The sequence below is a fragment of the Anas platyrhynchos genome, chromosome 25 (genome assembly GCF_047663525.1).
Source record: "Anas platyrhynchos isolate ZD024472 breed Pekin duck chromosome 25, IASCAAS_PekinDuck_T2T, whole genome shotgun sequence".
Classification (NCBI taxonomy): domain Eukaryota; kingdom Metazoa; phylum Chordata; class Aves; order Anseriformes; family Anatidae; genus Anas; species Anas platyrhynchos.
In genome coordinates, this window is record NC_092611.1 from 8,210,772 (window position 1) to 8,235,590 (window position 24,819).

Here is a 24,819-nt window from a genome sequence, read left to right on the forward strand (position 1 = left end):
GGATTCTCATGGGAGATAACTAGCCTCTGCTGCTTAGTTACGTTCTGTTGGTGAATAGAAGCCCAAAAGCATCTGAAGCTAAAATTAAAAAAAAGGGGCATTGTATATCAAGGCAAAGCACATGCATCAGACATGCGATTTTCCAAAGCACCAAGGTGTCTAAATGCTTCCAAATGCTCTTCAGAGAGGGTGAGACACATAACTTCCTCAAACAGTTTTGGTAAGCTTCTTGCCAGTGCCAGGTTGTCAAAATCAAGTGCAATCCTCTTGCATCTGTATTATCTGCATTAAGATGCAAGAGTATTTTGTGATATATATTCTTGTAGATAAGTAACACAGGTGATTTCTCCCTTGCCACCTTTTGTCATTAGATCTACCTGCCTCTAAAACCTAACACCAATTTCTGTATTCAGCAGTTTACATTCTTTCAAGTCCCTCTATGTCATGCATTCATTTCTTGAAGACATTTTACAAGAGTGGTTATAGTAAGTATGCATTTTCAAGACCAAAGAAAAAAAATTCATGAGTGCTGGTTTATTTCCTGACAATTGCATCAAGGACATGCAACAGATTTTAAAAGGCAAAGAAAGCCTACTTTTCTTTTTTTAAACAGGCAGAATTACCTATACCCTCAAAGAATACAAAGAATAAGCAGTATAAACAGAGAAAAGTAAAATCTGCTGTTTCTTCAGAGCTTACAAGCTCTAAAAATTGTTTGGAACAAGGACATCATGCAAGCACAAACAGAAAAGCCGTTAGTTAGAAGGAAAAAAAGTGCACAAATCTTTCCTTTCACTTTCTTGATATGTCTTTAAATATAACAGATTCTTCATTCTGCGAAAACTGATTTCCATGCTGCTCAATTTAGCAAACAAATAGAATACCTTAACGAGCCCTGCTTCAGACCCATCTCGATCAAAGGTCTGGCGGGCTTTTGCAATAGCCAGGATGACACCTTGCATGGCTGGACTCAGCATCACCTACCATGAAAGCAGGAAAACAAACACGAACAACAACAAGGAAAACGGTAACAGACAGGAAAAGAAGAAAAGGCATGGTGAAGAAAGGAAAAACTTTCAAAAGATAAAGTCTACAGGAAATCATACAAAATCAGGCGGAATAAGCCAGAGCTGCTACTTGCTTACATACCAGTTACTCCACCTATCACATGCACTTGACATGCAGATTTTAGCACTTGAATTAGAAGGCTTGTTGCTCCAAGCCTTGAATTTCTAAATCCAGCAAGTGAGAACATAAAGCACGCTAACCCTAACCCCTCTATGTCCCACTCACTTTTCTTGAGCACTGCAAGTAAGAAGACAGCGGTGCCTGTGGCAGAGCATTTCATTGTGCTAACTTCATACAAGCATGTATTAAGCATAGTCTACTAACTCAACAGGACTTGTGAAAGAGCCAGCTTCTAGAATGTTGCTCAAGTATGTATAAATGAGGTTAAACACTCAAATCAGTAGCTAGGATTCTCTAAGTTACACTACTAGGACTCAACTTCTTTGATAAATGGGACAAAACTCTGAAGACCTAAAGGGGCTTGTAAATAAACTAAAACATCAGGGGCAATTTTGATATAGTTATGCCAGAAAGACCACCCACAGGGATACCGAGCAGATCTAAGGATTGAGTGCTTTTTACTGAGCTGCTTCTCTGATGGCATTTAGAAAAGAAGCTACTAATCAATTTGGTCTGGCTACCAAATTTTATTTCTACAGGGGAAAAGTTTACTCTGAAAACAGTACTGTTTCTGTGACAGATGTCTGTCGTATCCAGTCTTAGAAAGCTCAAAGCCAACTGACTATAAAGTTATGGGTTAGTGATGGTCAGTAATTAACTTCTGCACTGGGAGCTGTACCTCCTCATTATATCCATCTGCATCAGATCTAACAGAAATCTTCCCCACACTGGGGATTTCCACTTCAGAGACCTGTGAGCTAGTTTGGGCAGCAGACTCTGTTTCTTTAGCATCTTGTGGTTGTTCTGCCTGAACTGTAAAGGTTGTTTCTCCCGGGTGGGCCTTCATTGGTTCTACCTCCTTTGGCTGTGGCCAAGAAGAAAAAGAAAAAGGAATAAGAAAAACAAAAGCAAAATACAGGAAAGCAGGAGGGGACCGAGTTATATGTGGTACAGCTACATAATTACACAGAAACAGAAAAAGCAAAGGTTTATTAAGAAGAATGATACAAAGACAACAACAGGTTGCTCTCTGGGCCAGGGTTCAGTCCTTACCTTGTAGAGAGCTGCCTCAACACCGTTCTTTTCATAGGCAGTGGCTGTGTTCGCAATGGCCTTGGCAGTCTGATCCTTCACAATCATGGCATGCTCAGAAGACAGAGAACGCACGCTCTGCTCACAGCCTGAAGACTGATCTGTCAGGACAACGATGTGGCATTAGAACATGAACTGCAAGACACAAACTCAAATGCTCAGAGGGTAAAAGGAAGCGCATGAGATGAAAGCAGCCCTCTTTCAAATTTACCAGGCACACATACCAACTTCTTTAACTGTGAATAGCATCCGAAATCATTCACATTAGAAATTATCAGCCACCTTCATTTTGTCAAAAACTTGGTTATGCAGCACTAAAGATGTAACACTCTACTAAAAGTGCACATTCTCAGGAATTCTGGCCCAACATAACACAATGGCTTTATTAACATTTTAATCTGCTGCACCACCAGACAACATGATACAAGACACCAATTTAATACTTTTTTCAAGTCTGGAGTGAGCTTGTTACTCGGTTCCATCAAAATACAATATTGTAACGAATGTTTGCTCTCCATTTACGTCTTCTTTTCCTCTCTTGTCCTAAAAATGCTTTGTAGCACTTCTGTGCATGATTAAACAGCTGCTACATTCATCCCAGAGGTTGAATGTATTTCATCGTGAGCTTGTGAATAGAAGCCTCACGAAACCTTTTCAGTGGGTATGGCACACACTGTCAGGGATTGCTAAGTAACACTTTCCCACTCAAGAGAATAGCGCTTGGATATTGTCTACTCAACATTCGTACAAAAAAAAAAAAAAAAAAAGTCTGGAAGTGCAATGAAATTAGCTCATTATGATTAAATGAATAGAAAACACCATTTCTGTTGACAAGCCTGGAAGGACAGATGTACAAAAACCATAGAATAGCTTTTTGTATTGCCAGGACATAGTCCCCAAACCAGCCGCCCTTGCTAATTCATTACCTGTTCCTTCAAGATACCTAGACATTTACATAAGGCTCCAAAACGTGGTCTTTATGACCAACTGATTGTTATTAGTTTCAACAAAGATCACAAAATCTGATGTGGTATCACCTAGTCCTGATTCAGAAGACAGGTCCTGTGATTCAGAAGCAGCTGATGGCTCCATCTGAGGAATCTTGCAAGACTGCTCTTCCTCCCACTCCTCTGCCTCCTGCTCAAGTCGCCAATTGTCTTCTTGAATGTAGTGTCTCAGTTCGGGGGGCAAGGCTTCAACCTCCTTCTGAAACTGTCCGACCTCTGAGCCATCATCTTCATCTGGAAGAAACGCATGAGTTGCATATAGTGAAATACATAGGTCAGAAATACATCTGTAGTCAAGGGCTGTACAGAGAACGGTATTTAAACTGCCCACAGTGGAACAGTCACAATCAAGCTTAACACATCGCATCGACAACATCACATAACATACAGAGGTTGGAAACCACATGGACCCGAAAGCATGAATTTCATGCTGGTACTTATCAGCACCTTTTATATCTACTTCAGTATTAAGTTTTGAAATACCACAAAAACCCAAGAAATTCTAGCTTTTGACAAGTCTTAAAATGATCAAAACCAAATGATGAAATCTCTGGTATAAAGATATTTTTCTTATGCACACACCGTAAAAGCGAAGCATTTTTAAAAACAACAGAAATTGCATTAAATAGGGAAAAAACAAAATAAATCATGGGCTCATTCCAGAAATGGACCTGTCACAGAGAGACAAAGAAAAACTTCCAGATTCTCATCAGCAATATTTAGCAATGAACAGAATGACAGTTCTCTATTGTTTGCTTCTATTTATTGCATCAAAATGTACCATGCACGAAATTATTAGGTTCTTCTACAGCTGTTGGCCATGTATAGTGCCACGTGCACAATAATTTATCCACATAACTATTTATACATTGGCACTGCAAACAAACTCACAAGACTAAGCAACTGTTACCAATAACTCATGTAATAGGGAAGGCTGCATAACAAAAGACTACTGTGTAGGTTCAACATAATACATGAAAAAACATAACACACAGATCTCTAAATATGCAACTCCAGTACCTGCAACAAAGCTGGACACCTTATCACTTATGTACATCAGGCAGTAGGCACTAGCATTCTTCGAGCCGCCAAATGAATCTCTCTCCAATTCTTCCCATGATGATTCTGTCACGGAGATGTCATTGTATTTGAGCCAGCTTTTTCGAGGCTGATCATATATGTAGGCCCAGTAGTGACCAGCATTTGCTTGCCCTTCGTGTACCAAGACTGCATGCAAATGATAGGGAACCTGCAAGTTCAAATGGACAGAGTTCTCAGACCTACTTCTAGTAAAGGAAGTTGTCTGATCTCTGTAAAGAAGTTACAAAACACATTCACAGATGTTGCCTTGTACAAGACAAGTCATACATTAAATTTACTGCTGTGTAAGAACTGACTTTTAAGGGAAAAACTTTTTTTTTTTTAAACAAATCCTTTCTCCTCTTCATCATAACACTGGGATTTTTTTTTAAATACAACAAAGCGGATAACCTGAACTGACAACGATGAACAAAAAACATTATCAGCATCATCAGTTTAATATTTACCTAACAAAGCTGCATTTTTTACCTGTTGGAGGAGAGGGTCACAGTACATTTGCTCAATGGATAGGTTAACTCTGGTAATAGACTCCTTCAGATCTGCCAAGAACATCACGAATGAGAAAAATACATAAAAAATAATGACTACCCAGGCTATTCTGGCCCTCTTCACTTTCAAAAAGTTTGAAGCCAGGCAATAATGATCAAATAAACTTAACAGAGTTGAAACTTGTACAAGGTTATTTGATGGTAGGTCCAAGCTCAGTGGGTATACCATGTACCTCAAAACATGGAGGAGTATTTTTAGATGAGCAGGAACACCACAGGGCATAGCTCAGGATGTATCCAGTTGAAGCAACAGAGAGGAAATCAGGATAGCAATCAACACAAAAATCACAACAAACGTTTAGGGCCAACCTTGCACGTCTTGTTCAATCTCATTTCTCCATCGCTGTAGACATGTCCTAACAAGGTTCATCTCTTCCTCAGAAACCACATGAGGAGCTGGCCGTTCAGATATTTCTGCTGGTGAACCAGAAGGCTGGAGTGGCACATCCAATTTTTTCTGCGGTGAGGAATTTGCCAAAAGGACAGCTGCATCTTCAGTCTCAGTATCCTTTCTTTCTAGTATGCTGCAAAACAAAATCCCATAGTAACAGGCAGATTCATAAAAAATTGAGAAGGATTTAATAAAGAAAATAAAAGAAGTTAAACAAAAATTACTCAAGAGCCAGAGCAGATATTTTTATTTTAGGATGGTACAACACAAAGAAAATAAATTAATGGAAATGCAATTCTTCCTTAACAGACCAAATTAAATTATAGGGCAGGACAAATAAAAGCTAAAATTCTTTAGCTAACTGGAAGAATACAGTGAGGAATAGACCCACAATGAGTAATTCCAAAAATTCCATCCCTTACTAGGAAATTAATTTATTTACATAGCATGGAGTGGAGGCCAACCAAACTGGGCAGGTTTGCAATTATCCAATATTGCAGTAATTTAACAGGGATAAAAAATAGTAACCTAATCAAAAAAGAGCATATAACTTAACTTGGAATTACTGTTTATGGAATATGGCAATGCTTTGTAAGGAAAAACAAAAAAAAAAACACCAAACAAACACCAAAAAAAAAAAACACACACCAAAAAAAAACAAACAACCAAAACCCCCCCAAAAACACAGACTAGCTGCAGTATTATACGTAGACAAACAGAAGCAAATCAGGAATAAAGTAGCCACTGACTACTTGCACTTGTACAGGCCATCATGCTCGCAAGAGCCCACATACATAATTCACTTTCAGAATGAAAACCAGTAGCATTTAGTTGAAATGTAATGTGTTCTCCTAAAAATGTTTTTCTATCTACTAACCTGTTTGGCTGTGAAAGCATGTCCAAAATGCACGACCCAGCTTGGGACTGCAGGACAGTTGTCTCAGAGTCCTGAGCAGAAGATACACATTCAGGAGACACAGGTACAGCAGACTTTGTAGCGATGAATTCAAGAACATACTGGAGCATGTCAGGTAGTGGAAAGCGAGCTGGGCCAGAGCCATATTTCATGTACCTATAATAAAAAAGCAAAACATTCCATTAATGAAGGAACATGACTGGTTAAGCTTGAGAAGAGCAACAAATAAGCTACTACATATTAATTTATGACACAACATGTTTACAGAGAGCTGACATAGAATAATCGTTTTTATTTTTAATTGCTTTGAACGCAGAAATCGTATCTCAATCTTAGGACATTGCCTCGTTGAACATTCACAAAGCTGCAAAGTTCAAAGTAATTTTGAACTCTCATTACGACAGCATATACAAACCTGGATTTTATTTATTTATTTTTTAAATACCTCGCCCTGCCACAATTTCCTTTTTAGAATCTGAAAAATGCGTAGGGCCTATGCATACACACTTGTTCCTCAAATGCATCCAGCTCTTCTGTTCCTCAGAAAGCCATGCAGCTACAAGAAGAGCCCTCTGCTATCCCTTTCAGTGTTCAGATCATGTTTCCACTACTGAGAAGCATGCCCCTGCCTTGGCACCATACGGATTCTGTCTGTTGATAGCTGCTGCTGACATTCCCTCTCTAAAGGCTGGCCATTTCCAAAGCCTAGACTGAGTTGAGGGCTGGTTTAGCAGTAACACCAGAGCACCTCTTACAGCAGCTCTCCACACCTGTGACAGTGTGTGACATGGTTGTTTAGGGATACATCTGTGGGTTGTCCCAGCTGCGTCCCCTCCTTGCTCACCCCCAGCTTGCATGCCTTGGGGGGGGGGAGAGGAGTGGGAAGCAGAGGAAGCCTTGACACTGCAATAGCCAAAACATGGGTGAGTTATCAGCTTTGCTGCAGTCAGAGATCCAAAACACAGCACAGGCTGCTAAGAAGAAAACAAACTCCATCCCAGCCAGACTCAATACAATGCCACACGTGGACCTAAATATGAACCACTCACACAACGCCTGCCGGAGGCTATGCCTAACACACAATTCTAAGGCTACTACAGTGCAGGACAAGCATTTGCCTTCCACCTGTTCACAGAATTGTCATAATCGAATATAAAAAAAAATTAAGCAAGTTTAAAGCTGATTAAAAAGACTTTTAGACAAAGCCCCTGGAAAATGAAGCCTTCTGTTTGCCCACAAACCAGATCTTTGCTACTGGTTTTCCCCACTACATAAGTAACGCCAAAAGCTAAGCTGTAAAGAACATCTAATGCAGCACATAATGTAGTTTCTTTTTAAAGGTATTAATAGACATTTTCAAGGAAACATGTAAATACAGTTGACAGTTCCAACTGCAGTATTTAAAAATTTGCTCATGTAACAATATTCTTAATCTGCAGAAACCATCAACAAACCCAGGCTTTTCTTATAAAAACACACTTCCACACTCCAGGCTTCTCAGAACACAGGTGTCTCTCCTTCCTATATGTTTTCTCTTTGAATACTTGTTTGAAAGGAAGTATTTACAAAACTTCCACGTGGTACAAAAATAAAGTTAGCTGACTACTTACCTTTCCAGTTTCTGTTGCAGAACTGTCATTCTCTCCTTTAATCTCTTCATTTCTTCTCTCTTCATCTGAATAAGCTCTTTGCTGCAGTAAAGGTACCTAGACAGACAAAGCCCAATCACATGAGATATATTTACTTCTCAGATCCAGTCTTTCGTAAGTATTTTAGAATCCTTTCCTTGTTCAACAATACCGTCTTTTAAATTTCTTGAATTAAAATAAAGCAATAGATTTAAACATACCATACAACAGAAAATCTCACCTGTCCATATAAATAGTCTGAGGAAATTCTAGCTTGGTGTGAATTTTTTCTGGCTGTCCCAGTGACTGATTGAACTCAAATCGGGAGAGTTCAAAGGTCAATACTGGTGGAAGCTTTGTAAACCAGCGCTGTAAAAAAAGCAGAAATGCCCCCAGGGGGACTTGTTTTAAGATGACTGCCAAACAGCACATTTTAGACTGATCCTAAATATCTAGCTGTCTTTAAATTCTTAATGTATATTGTGTTTATGGAGTGACTAGTCAGAAAATCAAATTTTATGAGATTAAATTTCTTCCACTTGCATTTTACACTTTTACCATGAAGCAACCTCATAATAACTTTCAGAAGGCTAATTTTCATTGCCTGACACATCCCAGCTTGGTAGCTTATTAACTGGTTCAGCACTCAACTTCAGAAAATCACCAGACACTACACAAACTCTGGATGTCAGCTACAACCCTCTACAGTAGTTATTTGCCAACGTAGATCACATGCAATGATGAATAACAAAACAGAAGTCCTTAAGCAGTGTGTTATTCCTTATCCTCTCTGCGTCTGTTTTAGAACTATTCAATTTAGGAGATTCAGACAAGAAACCCACTTTCTATATATATAGCAACTGTTTCAAAGAGCCATGCTGAAAGAAAAAATCTTGGTTGAATTCATACTTCCTCTGCCTTACTGGGTTCACAAATATCTCAAACATCCACTTCCCGTTTACTTCACCTACCTTAGCATGGCACCAAACGGACAACACTCTCTGTCGGACTCATGATGAACACACTACGGTCATTTTCTTTTGCATGATTCATGCCAGATATCCTGCCACAATAAATCTGCCCCATACCAAAGTGGAACAGCAAGTTTTATATCTAAAAGAATCCCCTTCACTGTAAATATATATATAATTTTAAATGCTTTGGAAAGAAATGGCCAGTTAGCAGAGCTTTTTCAGAAGCAGCCCAATCTTCAGAACAAGAGAACCCAAAAACGGAAAAGGAAAGATTTACACACCTATTAACTAGGGGAAACGTAATTCTAATTAATCCTTGTGATCCTTTAAGCTTCAGTGCACTCACCTAAGTTCTCCAAAGACAAAACGCACCTTATTCTCTATGCCCCCTATCACGCAGACTTCCTAGAAAGTAAAATTAAGATGCACTTTTTCCAATCATATTTCTTGGAAATAGAGCTTTTTCGTTCTGTCTGCACAGACACAGAAAGACTAAAACATCTCTGTCATTAGTCCAATTTCCCCCTACCTTTCAGAAAAGGAGTTGAAGAAGCTAAAAACCTTGGATTGAAGTGAACCTGCCTGATTAGCTCTCTGTATCCCTTTGTCTCTGGCACCAGCCTACACCAATTTCAACTAAATGTGCTGCAAATGCATCCAAACAGCTTCATGCAGGAACTAGGAAAACCAGAAACAATCATTTGAGACCAAAGTCAGACAGGGCTTAGCAGCACAAGATTTCATTTTTCTTTTGCTAGTTTAAAGCACAGCAAGACATTTTCAAACCTTCTCATTGAACAGAAATACTTTTTTTATCCCTTCTAAGCCAGACACCTATGCAAAATTCTTAATATTATTTCTCAGTCTTTCTCAACCTAACTTCTCAGCTGTTCTTAATGTATATAGGATGCTGAATATAATGATGTATCTTAGCTTTCTAGTTTGCTGCAGATAAGTAGTTCATGACTGATTTGTGATTTGCAGGATTTAAAAGAAAAAAAAATCAGCACAGTCAGAAGATAAGAGTGAAAATGAAAAGAAAAAAAACACACACTGTAATAGGGAGAAAGATACAAATTCCAAATGGCATACCATAGAGTTAAGCACTGTACTTTTACCCTCCGAAAATATGGAGGCAGTGGTTCTCCCCCTACTCAGGTACAGGTAGGCTTCAACAGAAAGAGAGAGACTTTATCACACTTGCATCAGAAGCAGCTCTTTACCTTTTTAATTTAAAACAAACTCCTCTAATTGGTTACATAGGACAACACATCTTTACAAATAAGCAGACTCAGTATCTATGTAACACTAACATACATTTATACGAGATTCCAGGTACACAGACAAATTTTTTTTATTCAGTTAGTAGTGACTGTTTACAAATGCCATTTAAAGTTATCACACTATACTGAGACACACCTGTGCTACACGTATTGAATTTTTCTTTAGAAAGCAACCAAAACCTCAACAAAACTTGCAACTAACCTCCTGTCCATATTTCACTGACTGAGTTGCAGTCTCCTCATCCATTTCTCCCTCCACCATGGCTCCTTCCAAGCACTCATTCAAGTTTCGATAACCATTTACCTGCAGGGGATACTGACCGAAGGTTTCGATCTTGGAAAAAGTGTTGCCTGGATGATGAAAATGATACAAAACCCACGTTTTGTCAAGTTAACATGAGAGGTTGTCATGGGCACCAGTTTAGATGCACTACTTTTAAGAAATGAAGTGCATATAGCTTTCTACATGTCTGTCAGGGTAAGCCTCCTTACAGAATAAGTGCTTTCAAACACAGAAGCACTTACAAACATTAAATACTTTCAGAAGACATATTTTATAGATGTTAAAAACAATTTTATAAAGAAGATTATTTGCAAGTTTACTATAACAATGAAGATCCAGGCAAATTCATCAAGGATATGCAACAAAAACATGTATTATCACTGCCATAAATCAGATTTCTTAAAGGAGTTAAAAATGAATCTACCAAAACCTTAACTCACCTTCATGGACACCTTCAGTCAAGAAAGTGCCATAGAAAAGTTGTACCATTGGGTTTTCAGATTTATCTGCAGGGCTTCTGTTTCAGAAAGAAAAAGCACAGAATTCATTTGCAGCTTTAGGCTGCAAAAAAGCCTTAACTCTTAATCTAAGCACTTGCTTGGCAATCTTCCTACAATCAAAAATACAGTTTTCTATCAAAGCACAAAACAGAGAGGAAGCTTCTCATATATTTCCACACTCAAAAGCACATAATAATACTGGCAAGGAAAAAACAGTGAACTATTTTGAAATAGTTCAAAAAAAACACACAAAAACAAAACACAATCAAAACCAACCAGGTCTTTTTACACCAGTCTGTTGAGTTCCCTTAAAGCTTGTATGCTTTGTAGTCCATACTGGCATTGAATACTGTCCTACACTTAAGCAAGAAATGTAGATCTAACAGTCCATAAGCACATTTCACGCTGACGGAGGATTACCATCAGTAAACAAAGAAGTCTTTTTCATTACTCAAAATTTTCATTTCAAGCCCTCTCATTTATTGAGCAGTCACATTTAAAATCTGTTTCTCCTCAGTGACAAGTCAAACTCCTGGTATCATAAAAAACTCACTTGACATTCACAGCAAGCTGGAATGCATCTTCCAGCCAATCCAGTAGTTTGTGTGTAAATTCACTCACATCTTGCTAGAAGAGAGACAAAAGTTGAGAGTCAAACATACCAAGAAGGATGTGTTTTCACACTCTGCTGGTTTCACAAACCTATGCGAACAAAACCCAACCAATACTGCTGTACCTACCCATCCGAAAGAAGCATGAAACTGAAGTGCTGCGATGATTTAGACCCATAGTGAACACCCTGTTCATCAGCAGGCTAGTGGGAGGAAATTATTGTGATTACTACCCAGATGGCACAGGGTACAGCACTGTTACAGTGGCTGTTTAACTACCAAGCGCGTGCATTTCACCTAAGTGACACAGGGACAGCTGCTTGTCAGCTGACCAACAAGTGAAGAGCTCTCTGAAAATAAGAGGATGAAGTGAAACAGAATTTCTGTTAGCAAGTGCTGGTCTGAAAAAAAAGCAAAAGGCTTTGTAACGTGGTTTTACCTGCTGTTCTTCAGCTGATCTAAATGCGTCTCTTAAAAGTTCCAGTGCTGCAGAAGGGTCCACAAACTTACGACGTGTTCCCAGCATTAAAGCAAACAGACACTGAAGTTCTTGCATGAATGCAATATTTCTTTTTCCCTGCATCACAAGAAGAAGAAAAGCCAAACCCTTCCTGCAGCTCAAAAAGCAGCATTTAAAAACAAAGTGCAAACAAACATGCACATGACTTAAGAGGTAAGCTAAGGACCAAGGAAAGAGATGACATTAATAAAAGACAAAAGCAGAAAGACATGCAGTGTCCTTTTTCGGAAACAATATGATCTCCCAGTGGATGCATGGGAGAAAAAAATAACTTATCAGGAACTTCAGAGAAAGGAGGTTCCAGACGTAATAGTAGCTAAAAGGTAAGGTAACTTCTAAAGTTCTTCTTTACGCACTTTGGGTTTTTTAGAATACCAAGAGCACAAACAAAAGCAAATACACTGAATCTCCTAAATGGTGGTGGCCAAAAACTAGAATGACATACATAACAAGCAAAAGATAATTCTATGTATAACTTTCCTTAAATATTTTCTAGGCATCTTCTGCTGACCACTCTCAGAAGATGCTGGAGCTAGCAGGCCTTCAGACTGCCTTAAATACCAGTTCTTCTGAGGAGCATATAACAAACGAACAATCTGCCAAGAAGTTTTATGGGTCAGATTTCTCCCTGCAACTCATTTAGAAGCTCTAGAGAAAAGCTTACTTTTTTTTTTTTTCCTACAGCAATTCTGTCTTTGTAAAACATTTCCCAAATTTGTCTTTAAAGCAGCTAGGCAATTTAAGTGTTGTTAACATATGAACAGAGGTCTCAGAGGGCCTGTTTCAAATTAAATCTGTTTAAAGAAAGAACAAAACAGTATACCACAAAAGGGAAACTTCACAGCTTTACGTGATGAAAACTTACAGTGCGACTACGACAACTTTCAAGTACACTTTGTGGCAGAGAGTAGCCAAGGACCAGCCTCCGAAATTCTGGCAACTGGAACAGAGACTGAAAGGAAAGGAGAGGTAACAATTATCAACACCTACGAGGATTTGACTCATTTCAGTTTTATGCACCACTGACTCTTACTCCACAGCTTTTTCTGTTCACTGCTAATTCTTCAATGGCCTTGTGTTACTACATAAACATTCAAGAAGTACTGGTGTGGTACACAGGCTGCTTACATCTGCACCCTCCATATTCCTTATGCTCCTCCAAAGAAGAAAATCTCATGCTCCCAGTTCAGGCCATATAATCAGTTTAAGAAGGAGTATTCTATTCTGTACAGGCAAGCTTAGAAAACGCATACAAGAGCAAGTCACACAGAAAAATGAGCTCATTTGCAGCTTTTTTACTTCTCAAAGCTAGAGAGCCATGATTGATTAACATTTATCTGCTATGTAAAATGGTTAGAAGAGACAAATTTGTTCAGTGGCACTTAGTGTTGTCTCTTCTTGTTCAGGTTATCACTAATAATAATACACTGCCTAGTTGCTTATTAGTTCAAGTATCTGTGCCACTGTATTCCATTAACCAGAACCTGATACCCCAAGTGTTATAGAGCTAACAGTGACGCCAGTATAATTATATTATCAGTTCCCCTTTCCAGTCCAGTTTCTGTCATCCATTAAGTATTTGTACATCACCGCACCAAAAAAAGCAATTGCACACACACACTGATTATATGCATCTATTTTTATGCAAAATCTCTTTTTAACTGCTCTTTTTTTTACATATGCTTAGAGTAAACATCATGTAAAATAAAAACAGTATTATCTGAGGATAGCCACATTCACTTCTCTATGCATGAAACTATGAAGATATTAAATATTTAATTTTAATTGATAAATATTTTGTCTCCAAGACTGCAGCTATCACACAAGAACGTTGCCATTAGATTACCTGTATGACAGCGCTAAACCAACATGTATTACCAATGTTTTTCATTCCAACAGGCCAGTCGCCCACTCTTCTCCAGTCACTCTGTTTGGGATTCTCTCCCCAAACTTCACAGCGTTTCCTTTTGGAACGATTTTTGTTTTCAGCAGAATGTACTTCCTGTGGTCTGTCACAAAACATGAACACTTCTGTGAAACACCATCTCACAAAGAGCCTCAGAAACTCTGGAAGCTGTACTCTAGTCACAGGCAGGATGCAGAGCTGAACACTGTCAGGTGATATCTGGCACTACAGGCAACAAATATCTCACCTGACTCCAAAAAAGTTCCAACTCTGAAATGAGGTGGATGAAAAACAGGACTGGAAGATAATTTGAGATGATGGAATGAGGTGTTAGATACGCATGTTTTTCTTTGTAAACTAGCTGCATGCAAAATTAGTATCTAGTGCTACTTAGTCATTACTGGAGGCAAATTCAATCCAACCCAACCCACTGTAAAAGGAAAGCGCTACACAGTGACTAGAGCGAGGTGAATTGATACATGAGATTTCACAGTGCTTCTTCAATAGGTGCTACAATACCAGTAAAGCATTGCTTTGTTTGGCATGCCAGCCATGTCAGGAGGAATCAAATAAGACACAACTAAAGTTATTTTTTCTACTTCAACCATCATGTTGCAGTGCTGCTCCAAAAGTAAAGATCACCTATACCACCTAGAAGACAGTAACAATCCACATGCTGTTTAAAAGCAGCAGATACACATCTTTTACATTATTTGGTTGTTTTGCAGTTACAAAAAATGTAATCAGCTTAAGAATCCACCTACAGTATCTGGCAAAACCAAAAACAAACTTCAAATCCACTGACCTTTCAGCATCTCTTTCTGCAGCCTGACCTTTTGGTGATTCCAGTTGTCTGAAAACAACTGTGTGGAGGTCGTCTTTGTTGTTAGGGTTGAGAGCAGCACCATCTAGAAGCAGAGCAGCATTCTAATCAATTTTCCACCAGGTGGAAGCAAATGTTTTCTTTGAAAGGAACTTCTAGAAAATGTTACACTTTACAAACATGACTTTTAACATGATGCAAGCATGATTTTCTAGTAAAAGTTATAAGAACAAATTCTTTTAGGTTGGATCACGCTATGAGATCATAAAAAAAACACATTGAGTGGGCTTGGTTAGGAGCACAGACCATTCAGCTGTGTAAAGGCCAGATTTCCTTACACCCAAGTTCAGAGCTTGCTGGAATATTTCATATGTATTAATTAACCTGCTCTGCAAGTTAATGCTGCAGAAAGAAATATATGCCTTGACAGGGATTCGGTTCTCTATTCTGGTCTCTGGTTTAGGAGTTTCCTGGGTTTTCTGTGTTAGCCAACTGATCAGTTGTTTAAAATAAATACATCTTCGTAGCATGATCTGTTACCTACAAACTGGCCCTTAGCTGACCCAGAGATGAGCTGGTTCTAGGAAAACTAACCTTACTGATACCAAAGTGTTTTTTTTTTTTTTTTTTTTTTTTTTTTTTTTATTTCCCTGAACCATCCCAAGTCAAGTGACAAATATTAGCAAAATCTGTGTCAGGACAGGAATGGGAGAGATTCACAGAATCTTGGCAGAAGCTCGGAGGCTCATTGCTTTCCCTTTTATCTCAGACAACATTTAAGAAGAACTTTAGGAGACACAGTGTGAGCAGAGATGACCCACTTACTTTGTGGAAGCTGTTTGCCCACAGCACTCCCTTCCCAAGCAGATGGCTCAGCAGCAGCCGTGTCCTGAGCAGGCTCTTGAGCATGCTCCTCCGTGAGGAAGGTGACTGCTTCCATTAGGTCTCCATTAGCAGCCTAGGAGGAAGACATGGAAGAAATCCATAGTTCCAGTGTTACATCATCGAAATTTGTATGAAATTTAATGCATCCACGGTAAAGATAGGCATACTGGCTCCAACTTTGCTTTCTCTCATCACAGAAGAAAGCTATCTACTGACGACAAGTAGCAGTAAAAAATGAATATAATAAAGGCTACAATTTATCTGATGGAAAGCACTTTGCCTTTATTACTAGAGCATTATAGACTCCATTAACTAATTTCATTTCCCTTGCCAGAGATTCAAATAGCAATAGGTCTGCAGTGCAACAGGGTACTTAGCCACAGGGAGAGACTCACAGGAATCAAACTCTCCAAGAATTTCAAGCCATATATATCCTACCGAACCTGAGGCGTTCTTTAGACCATCACTGCAGGCTATGCACGCTGCAGTCACTTGACATAACGCAGCACAAGATATCTGAAGAACATGCAAAACACTGATCCTGGTTCATTCCAGAAAAGAGCTCAAATAGACTAGTTTTCTATTTCATTTTACACAATAAGTGTTAAACTACTTTACATTTATGCTAACATTTTCTGAATGTTATTTCTCAATGAAACTTAAAAATTTCCTTAAATGAGTCCTTTTGTATATAAACAAGTCTCTTTGTACATAAACAATGCAACTCTTGCTGACACATCTCAAGGCAATAGCGTCTGATGATTTCAGACTGACGTAGCTGTGATCAGTCAATACTACAATTTAGGATATCAAAACATGCATTATGAGAAAGGATCTTTCCAGATAAATGTTGTTTCTCTAACTCCCTGAGATGATTCTGTCCCTTCACTTTAGAGCAAAAATGACTGTTCCGGTGATGGACAAAACAACCACATGTCACAAAGCTGCCAATGTGATTCCAGTGGTCCATAACTCCCCTGAAACAATTTAAATAAAGAAAAACAAACTTTGCCCCTCAAAATTTGTGTTTACTGTAACGCATGGTAACAGCCCTGTAGGAGCAGAATTACCAGAGAATGTCTACAATGGTTTAATGTGGCAGGTACTGTTGCAGCTCAGACTTTAAGGTCTACTACGGGAAAAAAAAAATAAATGAAGGGTTCTTAACTTCACATTGAGCTTTTGTTTCAGATGTGGCTGAATACATGCTAGCCCTAAAATTCTATTTCCTTCTGACACCAACAAATGCTGGACTCCTGTATGTATTTGCCTCACGGATATATCTGAATGAAGTAGAAACCGGGGTAGAAAATAGCGGATGATTTGAGCTTCCCCTCTTAGGAAGCAAGTCGTTCCATTCAGGACACGCTGTGTCACTGGCGCAGGCCACACACTATTTCAGCAAGGATTAGTTTCTCATCAGCCTGCAAAAATGCCACTGCGTATCTGACCCTTGAATCATGTTTCAAGAGAGCCTGAACTTGCCTGATTTTGGAGACAAAATGAGAGGTCTTAACAACATATACAAACCTTCAGAGCTGCTTGGAGGAAAGCTGAATCCTGAATTCCTGTTATCTCTTTCAGTTGGTTTAAAAGCATCTGGCAATCCTACAGGTGAGAAATAAAGAAAGCTAATGTAAAAAGGTGACCAAGAAAAACATCAAGCTGCTTCTGCAATGCTTGCCAAGGGCTCACCAGAGCATTTGTTCTTTCCTTCCTTTTTACTTAGAGATCAACACAAAAGCTCAGTTAAACGTGCCAGGTAACAAAACCAACATCAGCTTCAACATCATAGTTAGAATTTCCATTTACAGACTAACTTTCAATCTGTTGTATATTCAAGAGCATGTTAGCAGGCCCCAGATGAAGCACCACACACTCCATCAGATGAGCCACACCTGGGGGGCACCGGCACCGCTCTCCTAAAAGCAGTAGCATCAGCAGCAGGACATATAAGGAACCTGGTACGCTCTCGGGGGATTGGAGAGGGGCTATTTTAAGCCTGGCTGCACATGCCACTTGTGCACGTCATCTCTCACTCACAATGAGGCGTCAGAAGAGGGGCCCAAGAAGTTTCCATGGCTTTTCCTTCCCACCTCACAGCAACTCCAGGTTTGGTCAGCTACTTACTGTTGTCTGTGAGCCACAGCCAACAATATATTCTGAGCTTAGCCACCTAAGAACATTTCTGTAATCATTTTCCTAACAGATATGTAAAGTGTATAAGGATTTGATAAATTTATGCACTTTACCTGCAAGCATGCAACGCTGCCTATACAGAGGTTTGCATGAGCGGCCGGGCGCGCCTCTTTTTCCAGAGGAGCAGTCACTGCGCCCACCAAGTGCTGCAGTGCTATGAATAACTTCAACAGCATAGTTGTGGGGAATGCCAGCTCCCCCAGCAGCGAGCAGTGAGGTCCCATCGTCCCCCTTTGGAGCAGCAGCTGCCGGCAGCCCAGCGCCAGTGAAAGCTGACCCCGGGAGGTGCAGCTCTGCAATGCTGGAATCCCGCCTGGCACAGCACGGATTCGATGCAGGACAAACAGAGAGGACTGCCGCGTGTGCCTGACTGGTAAAGGCTATCTGGCATCCTGCTGCCAGTACAGGCCGATGGATCCTGGGTTCTTCAGATCACACGTTTAATTAATCTGAACTGGGAATGTCGCGGAGCAATAAAATAAATTCAAATTTCTGCTTGCTCTAATCGCTGGGAAAAATCTTACCGTGTTTTAATGCAACTGGAGCACAAGTTGCAACCAGGAACGTCAGCTACTTTTTTGAGCTATATATACATCTGTACTGCTGACAGATGCTATTCCATGCACAAATATCTTAAAAATAGCATGCATCCACGCAGGTGGTTGGTTAGAAGACAAATCCCCCCCCCCTTTTTTTTTTTGATGGGAACTCTCTCAACACATTACTCATCATATTCCCATTTAAATTACCCTTTGGGTAAGCTGCTACAAAAAGCAGCACGTGCGTACGTGCACACATCCTTCCCAATGCCTCACACATGCTTTTTCAGTCCCTGCACCTAAAAACCAGAAGAGCTGAGATGTTCTGGAAAGGCTCACGGTGAGCCAGCAGCACAATGAGACACTGCGATAAGAAGCCAAGAGCATGAGCCTCAGGACAGGAATACTTTCACTACAGCAAACCAATTACATCACGTTGCTAATTTTGCTACCTTAGTGAGCTGTATTCTTGTTGGCTAACCCTACCTAACGCTGCGGGGCATATGTTTCCATCGGAGAAAAATCCATGCTAATAAACCACACTGCGATAATGAAATCCAAGGCAGGACAGGGCATGATTTCATCGGCTTTTCTTCTTCACCGAAAGAAGGACTCGCAAAGGCTGCAGTAAACATAAGAACTAATTACCAGCCCACAGCTCTAAGTTACCGCTTAAAATTCTACCGATTTCTAAGGCAATTTCATTCAACCTTTCATAAGAAACATTTGTATTAACAGCAGGAAGTTTATCCCGTACAACAAGTTTCAAGAGGCTTGTGGCTGACTGGCAGCCCACAAAAACCAAGGGGAACCACGCTCTGTGCGTACAATTTGTTCAGTTTTTGGAGAGAATTTTTATTTTTCTAACTAGCCTGGTTGATTGCTTTTGGAGTTATGCTCCATGGTACTTTAAAACAAGCTCCAGAGCTGTTTTCAAAACAATAGTGGTAGCATGCTACAGCTGTTAATACACATCGCACCTTTAAAACCAAAGCAAACGCTGAAATCTGACCTCCCAGAAGAATAACAACCACGATGACAGCGCTATTAGTATTACATTATGGCAACAGGAGCTGACTCTCAAATCAAGATGCCGGGAGGAATGGAAGGTATCGGAGATAAAAATGATAAAGCCTGTAGGTTTTGCTATTTTCCTTAATATGATCTGAGCACAAGTAGTTTGTTTTGAGGAGAAACTGGAAACAGAGAAGGGCGTAAATGCGGTGCATAAGTTCAAGGGGCTCCATAAATAACAGCGTGCAAGGCAGATGTTGGAGCTGGCACGGAAGAGGCATGCGGAGCAGATGACCTTCAGCCACTGCACCTCAATTGTGCTTTTTATCAACCCAGCAAAATGGATATGAAGAGGCCTGCAAACCTACCCATGGTAGCACTGATAATGCCCACATTCCTGAAACGAGACCTCTTACAAGCCAGCATCCATCCCGACAAGGAGCGACGGCCTGCTGGCTCCCTGTCCATCAGCACGCGTGTACAGGAGCCTGTACATCGTGCACCTTCCTGACCTGGCCCTGCACAAACCTGGAACTGCCACCACACAAACACCTTCTAAACACATGGTGCGCTCCATCAGTGCCTTCTTCCTGCACATTCCTTCAACGCTACCGCTGAGGAATACTTCTCATGAAGTATTCGCTCTTCTAAGAGCGCAGAGATGCTGCAGGGCTCTCGGAGCAGAGCCACACGCCCTGCTGAGTGCCCTCATCCCCAGCCCTGCCTGCTGCGGGTGAGGCAGCTCTGAGGTTTGTAACAGGTGGCTGGAAATAGGTCCAAAAGGTACCAAAGAAAGGTGAAAACACAGGAGGGATGTTACAGGGGGGAGAATTTTAGAAGGCTGGCAAGACAAGAGCCATGCCATGCAGGGCTACCCGTGCACCCTCTGGAACAAACTACAGCCTCACCATGGTACCTAAGGAGAGTTTAAAAGCAAACCGCAGCGAGCCCAGCACCGAGCCCAGGCCGCGGCTTCCCCGCCAACCGGGCCGGGCCCGGGCGAGGCCTCCCCGGGGGCCGCTCCCCCCCGGTTCCCTCTCCCCGTCCCGGTGCCGCCGCCCCCCTCTCACCGCTCCGCCGCCTCCCGGGGCGCCGCCCGCGGCCTGCAGCTCGGCCGTCATGCCGGCCGGCCGCCTCCCCGCCGCCGCGCATGCGTGGGCCGGGCCCGGCCGGGGCGGAGCGGGCCCCGGGGTCGCTGCTGAGGGGAAATAAAAAACGAGGTGGGGGGCGGAGGGATCGCGAGGCAGATCGTGACCGCGGGTGCCTCCCAGTATCTCCCAGTTCTGTCCCAGTTCCCGTCTGACACAGGCTCCAGCACTGCCCCGCTGTCAGGGCTGAGCCCCCCCCCCCCCCCCCAGGTGCAGAGCCTCGGGGCTCGGCCACCTCCGGGGGTCTGCCCCGGGTGGGTGGGCGAGTCCCGGAGCCTGAGGTAAAAAGCAGCACGAAAGGAAGGTTTGTAACAACAGAGGGGGCCAGATAGCTGCTTTCTGCAGCTTCCCAGGCTGCACGGTTATTGGCCTCGTCAATAATAGGAGAAAATATTTATTTCCATGTTTAATTTCACTGAAGCCCTGTTCCATGGCTTTTGTATCATCGACTTGCACAGACAGTTAAGTTGCTAAACTGTGGCAACCACAGTTTCCTTTAAATCCTTTTGCAAATACAGCTGAGATTTCATCACTGCCTTTACAAAAACAGCTTAACAATCAGAAGGAAGACATCCCAAACCAAAAAAAATAAATAAACAAATACATGTTTTCCAAGACGTCTCTCCCTCTGGAGCAAGTTACACGCCACACATCACACAAACAAGGGAGGGCAGCGACAAGCCAGTGTGTGAGACCTTGGAAACAGCCCTTGTGTCTTCCCGGGCACCAGCCACACACAGCTCCTGGAGACCTTTACAGGAAAAATTCCCTCATCCGAAGGCCCAGGTGATGAACACGGTGTGAGCAGGCAGCAAGACACATTCAGCTCATTCTGAAAAGCAGGGAAACAGGCTCAGAGAGCCATACCTCTACCCAGGGCAACACAGCAAGTTCTGGGGGAGATGAGCACGAACCCAATCCCCAGCTCCCAGAAGCTGAAGGACAGTTCAGCTAAAAGCTCAGAATGTAAATATAAGGAGAGCTAGGATACAGTTTAAGCTATTTTCTGCACAGCAGCCCCCATATGTGGGCTGTCCCCACGGCCCCGTGCCACCAAGACTATGGATGGGCTCCCCCGATAGCCCTCGGCCCCTGTGCACTCCCGGCCCCTAGGCACAGGGTCCCTCATCCAACTGCCACCCAGGACTGTGCCGCCTCCTTTTGCTCAGTGTGTAGTGTGGCTCTTGTCATCCCAAAAAGACTTGTTAAGAAGTGGGACTTGAAAGTCAGGGTGTCTCAATTTCAAGGAGAAAAAGCTTTTCCTCCCCAGCAGCGGTGCGGTTAAAGCGGAGCACTCGCTGCCGCCAAAGGGAGTGGGAGCTGAAGGCTCGGTGAGATTCGGGTGAGCCTGTGTGAGCAGGCAGAAGACAAAACATCAGGGCTGGAATGCTTAATGCAGACAAAAAGCACACAAAGCATCCAGAGCTGCTCTAAAGCAGCCTAATAAATACTAATTTGTATGAGGTCTGCTTGGGACGAGGCTATGCCATATCTGCTGATGTGAGATGAGATCTCATTTACAGTTTCCTGCTGGATCTCGTACTTTCGGCAGCTCATCAAAACAGCCGTCAAGAGCCGTGAGCCCCGTATGCGTGCATAGGACACTGCAGATGAGATTTCGCTGCCGCACATTGGCAATTTGATTCAGCCCAATGACCTGGCGGGGCTGAGCTCCCCTGGGGCCAGTAGGGCTTGTGAGCAAAATACCTTTTTGCATCTCTGGAGGAGCACTCAGGAACGTGTCACTTGCAATTGCTGGTCCTCATTTCTCCACTGCTGTCCCTGCTGCCTTGTGGCATGGGGTCTCTGCCAGAGCTGGAGCCTGGCGCTCCCTGCAGCAGCACTGGGGGTCCCGTGCAGGTGTTCCCATGTAGGAATTTGGGAGGCAGGAGGAGCCGCCAGCAGAGGTGATAGAGTAAAATAAAGCAAGCCAGTAATGATTTTTTCATTTTGCCCAATATGCAAAGCATAAATGACAAGCAAAATACATAGTGGAGTTTAAAATCCAATGAGGGGAAAAAAAAAAAAGCCAATTTCATGTGACTACAGGGTATTAATAGCAATAGTTATGGAGATGATATTGTTTGTTCTAGGTTTTACAGCAGGTTTCCCCCCCTCATCTTTCCTTACCCACTTCCATATCCTGAAAGCTGCAGAAATACATTTCAGGTGCTGGCAAGTGTATTAACATAGGCACTGCGTGGGCATGGTATTAATTACAGGAAATATGCTACATGAATTAATGAATAACTGTAAGCACTGTAATTACCTCTTGTATTGTAGATATTGAGTTTCTTCTTGCTGCTGAACTGAAATTGCGTTTCAGGGCATCTGGAAATGCAAAGCTTGGGTGTAGACCAGGCAAGCATGTCCTGTGGGTGCCTGGCAGCTCAGGATCAGCATTTCCTTGTCCCTCCTCTGTGCTGCAGGAGAGCAAATAGAGAACAGGTTTGGGAAGTGCTGCTTTCTTGAAAAAAAATACAAGTTTTAGAAGGAAACGAGTGAAGATACTGCTATTTCCCCTCTCCAGCTGTAGCAAGGAGCCTGTAAACACCCGGCTGAAAGGTGGGCTGTGTGGATGCCCAGCCCCTTCCCAGGTGTCACCGTACTTACCTGTCCCTTGCAGGCAGGTGGGCTGACCCGAGACAGCACAGGGGGCATTTCTCCCCCTGTCCCTACGGATCGATATCTTTCGCAGCAGTAAACACACGCTCACACATTCTGTGCCGGTGCTGCCCTTACATCTGAGCAGAGATTTGGCTCCGGAGCCAAAACCATCACAAAGGCAGAGGCTTTAAATGCGGCGTCGGCAGGTGTGTGCACTAATCGGCGAGCTGTTGAGCGCGCGTGGTTTCATGTGAAGAGCTTTCGGCCCGGCTTCGTCGCTGCCTCTGACTTCTGATGTGATCTTTTGCCTCCTGTTTCCTGTGCATAAAAGACTAGTCTTGCCTAAGAATATCAAGTTATTACTAGGACCTTGGGGAAATCTGATCAGGGAGATAATCGAGTCGGAGTTCCAATTTGCTTATATTAAGTTTCACCAACTGCGGAAGCCAGATACCTTTGTATTCCCCTCCGCTGGCTGGAGCCTCTCCGACAGACGCCGAGGCATCTGTCTCGACACGCTGCCGAACTGGGAAGATAAATACAAACGCGTGGGAATTATCTCTGCGTTTGCTAACCACCAATTTAGGTCTAAGTAGGCTCCCTCTGTTAGGAAGACTAATGAATTCCAATTCTGCAAAATATCCTTTCCTTTTAACAAGCAAGATGGAAGGTAGCTAAAAAAGAAAGAAGGAAGAGCTGTGAATAATGCCACGAGAGAGCCAATTACACCAGCCAGCTGGCATTGCAAAACTTGTTGTTTAACTTGATGTTTAACTTAAAGCAGCCTGGCTGCAGTGATGGTGCACTGCGGGGCACCGTGGTCCATGCGGGGATGCTCTGGGCCAGCCCCACAGGAGACCTGAGGAGCCAGGAGGGAGCTGCTCCTCCTCCAAGGTGTCCTGGAGCTTTCCATACTCGTAGAGCCACAACATGATTGTGCCATTCTGCCTTCGGGCTGAGCCAGGCCCCAGCATGGTCATGGGGAAGAGGGTCCCATGCTGCTGCATCCTCAGGATGCTCCTGTCCAGGTGCTGGGCTGAGCAGGGCACGCCAGGCTCTGCAATGACACAGAGTAAAGGATGAAGAGAAACCAGGGCCTGAAAAGGGAAGGGATTTCTACCTGTCATTTCATAAAAAAAAAATTACACCTAGCTTGAGGTCACTCTTTGTTTTATGAGCAGGAAGATCTATAGGCACGGGGATTTAATACAAGTGCCTGCCCATAGTGGCTGAGACAACTCCCTCTAAAAAAAATATTAATGTCCTGATTACAAATATAAACTCAGCCTCGTATTTTTAGCGCTGGGTTTGCTGAGGGTATGTATTATGTTTAGCAGACTGATTAATGTCACAGTAACTAATTAGGGTGCAAGACAGATACTGGTGATTTGCTTGCAGTGTCGAGTGCAGTCAAAGTGCCATTATATCAGAGATAATTTGCTGCGGTGAGGATCATACACTCTCAGATGAAGAACAAGTGGGAGCTGAAGATCTGCCCCCACTCTGCTTCTTCCATGCCCTAAGATCTTTCCATACAGCCTTATTTTATCAAAAGGAAGCAATCAATTTGCACTGTAGGTGCCCTGAAAATGAAAAAAAAAGTAGTTCCAGAAATGTTTATTAGCACTAGGGGAACATTAGTTGCAGGGAATTTCA

The 24,819-nt window shown here is 42.2% G+C and overlaps 1 protein-coding gene across 6 annotated transcripts in view; it reads right to left on the reverse strand.

Annotated features, from left to right (window-relative positions):
- USP28 (ubiquitin specific peptidase 28) overlaps positions 1 to 24,819 on the reverse strand; it is a 31,172-nt gene that overhangs the window by 5,280 nt on the left and 1,073 nt on the right. The window contains exons 2-22 of one of the 6 annotated variants that reach the window (XM_072027652.1): positions 22,826 to 22,979; positions 22,264 to 22,399; positions 17,187 to 17,264; positions 15,597 to 15,729; positions 14,754 to 14,856; positions 13,889 to 14,051; positions 12,908 to 12,994; positions 11,962 to 12,099; positions 11,465 to 11,538; positions 10,852 to 10,928; positions 10,331 to 10,479; positions 8,113 to 8,240; positions 7,854 to 7,949; positions 6,205 to 6,399; positions 5,246 to 5,460; positions 4,857 to 4,927; positions 4,308 to 4,536; positions 3,318 to 3,521; positions 2,242 to 2,381; positions 1,868 to 2,053; positions 885 to 980 (exon numbers count right to left, since the gene is read on the reverse strand). In XM_072027652.1, coding sequence (XP_071883753.1) covers positions 885 to 980; positions 1,868 to 2,053; positions 2,242 to 2,381; positions 3,318 to 3,521; positions 4,308 to 4,536; positions 4,857 to 4,927; positions 5,246 to 5,460; positions 6,205 to 6,399; positions 7,854 to 7,949; positions 8,113 to 8,240; positions 10,331 to 10,479; positions 10,852 to 10,928; positions 11,465 to 11,538; positions 11,962 to 12,099; positions 12,908 to 12,994; positions 13,889 to 14,051; positions 14,754 to 14,856; positions 15,597 to 15,729; positions 17,187 to 17,255 — 2,553 coding nt within the window. In that variant the 5' untranslated portion in view covers positions 17,256 to 17,264; positions 22,264 to 22,399; positions 22,826 to 22,979. Of the gene's footprint in view, positions 1 to 884; positions 981 to 1,867; positions 2,054 to 2,241; positions 2,382 to 3,317; positions 3,522 to 4,307; positions 4,537 to 4,856; positions 4,928 to 5,245; positions 5,461 to 6,204; positions 6,400 to 7,853; positions 7,950 to 8,112; positions 8,241 to 9,937; positions 10,015 to 10,330; positions 10,480 to 10,851; positions 10,929 to 11,464; positions 11,539 to 11,961; positions 12,100 to 12,907; positions 12,995 to 13,888; positions 14,052 to 14,753; positions 14,857 to 15,596; positions 15,730 to 17,186; positions 17,265 to 20,478; positions 20,633 to 22,263; positions 22,400 to 22,825; positions 22,980 to 24,819 lie in introns of those variants that run through there. The other 5 variants (XM_027444311.3, XM_072027653.1, XM_072027654.1 and 2 more) reach the window with 5 other exon arrangements.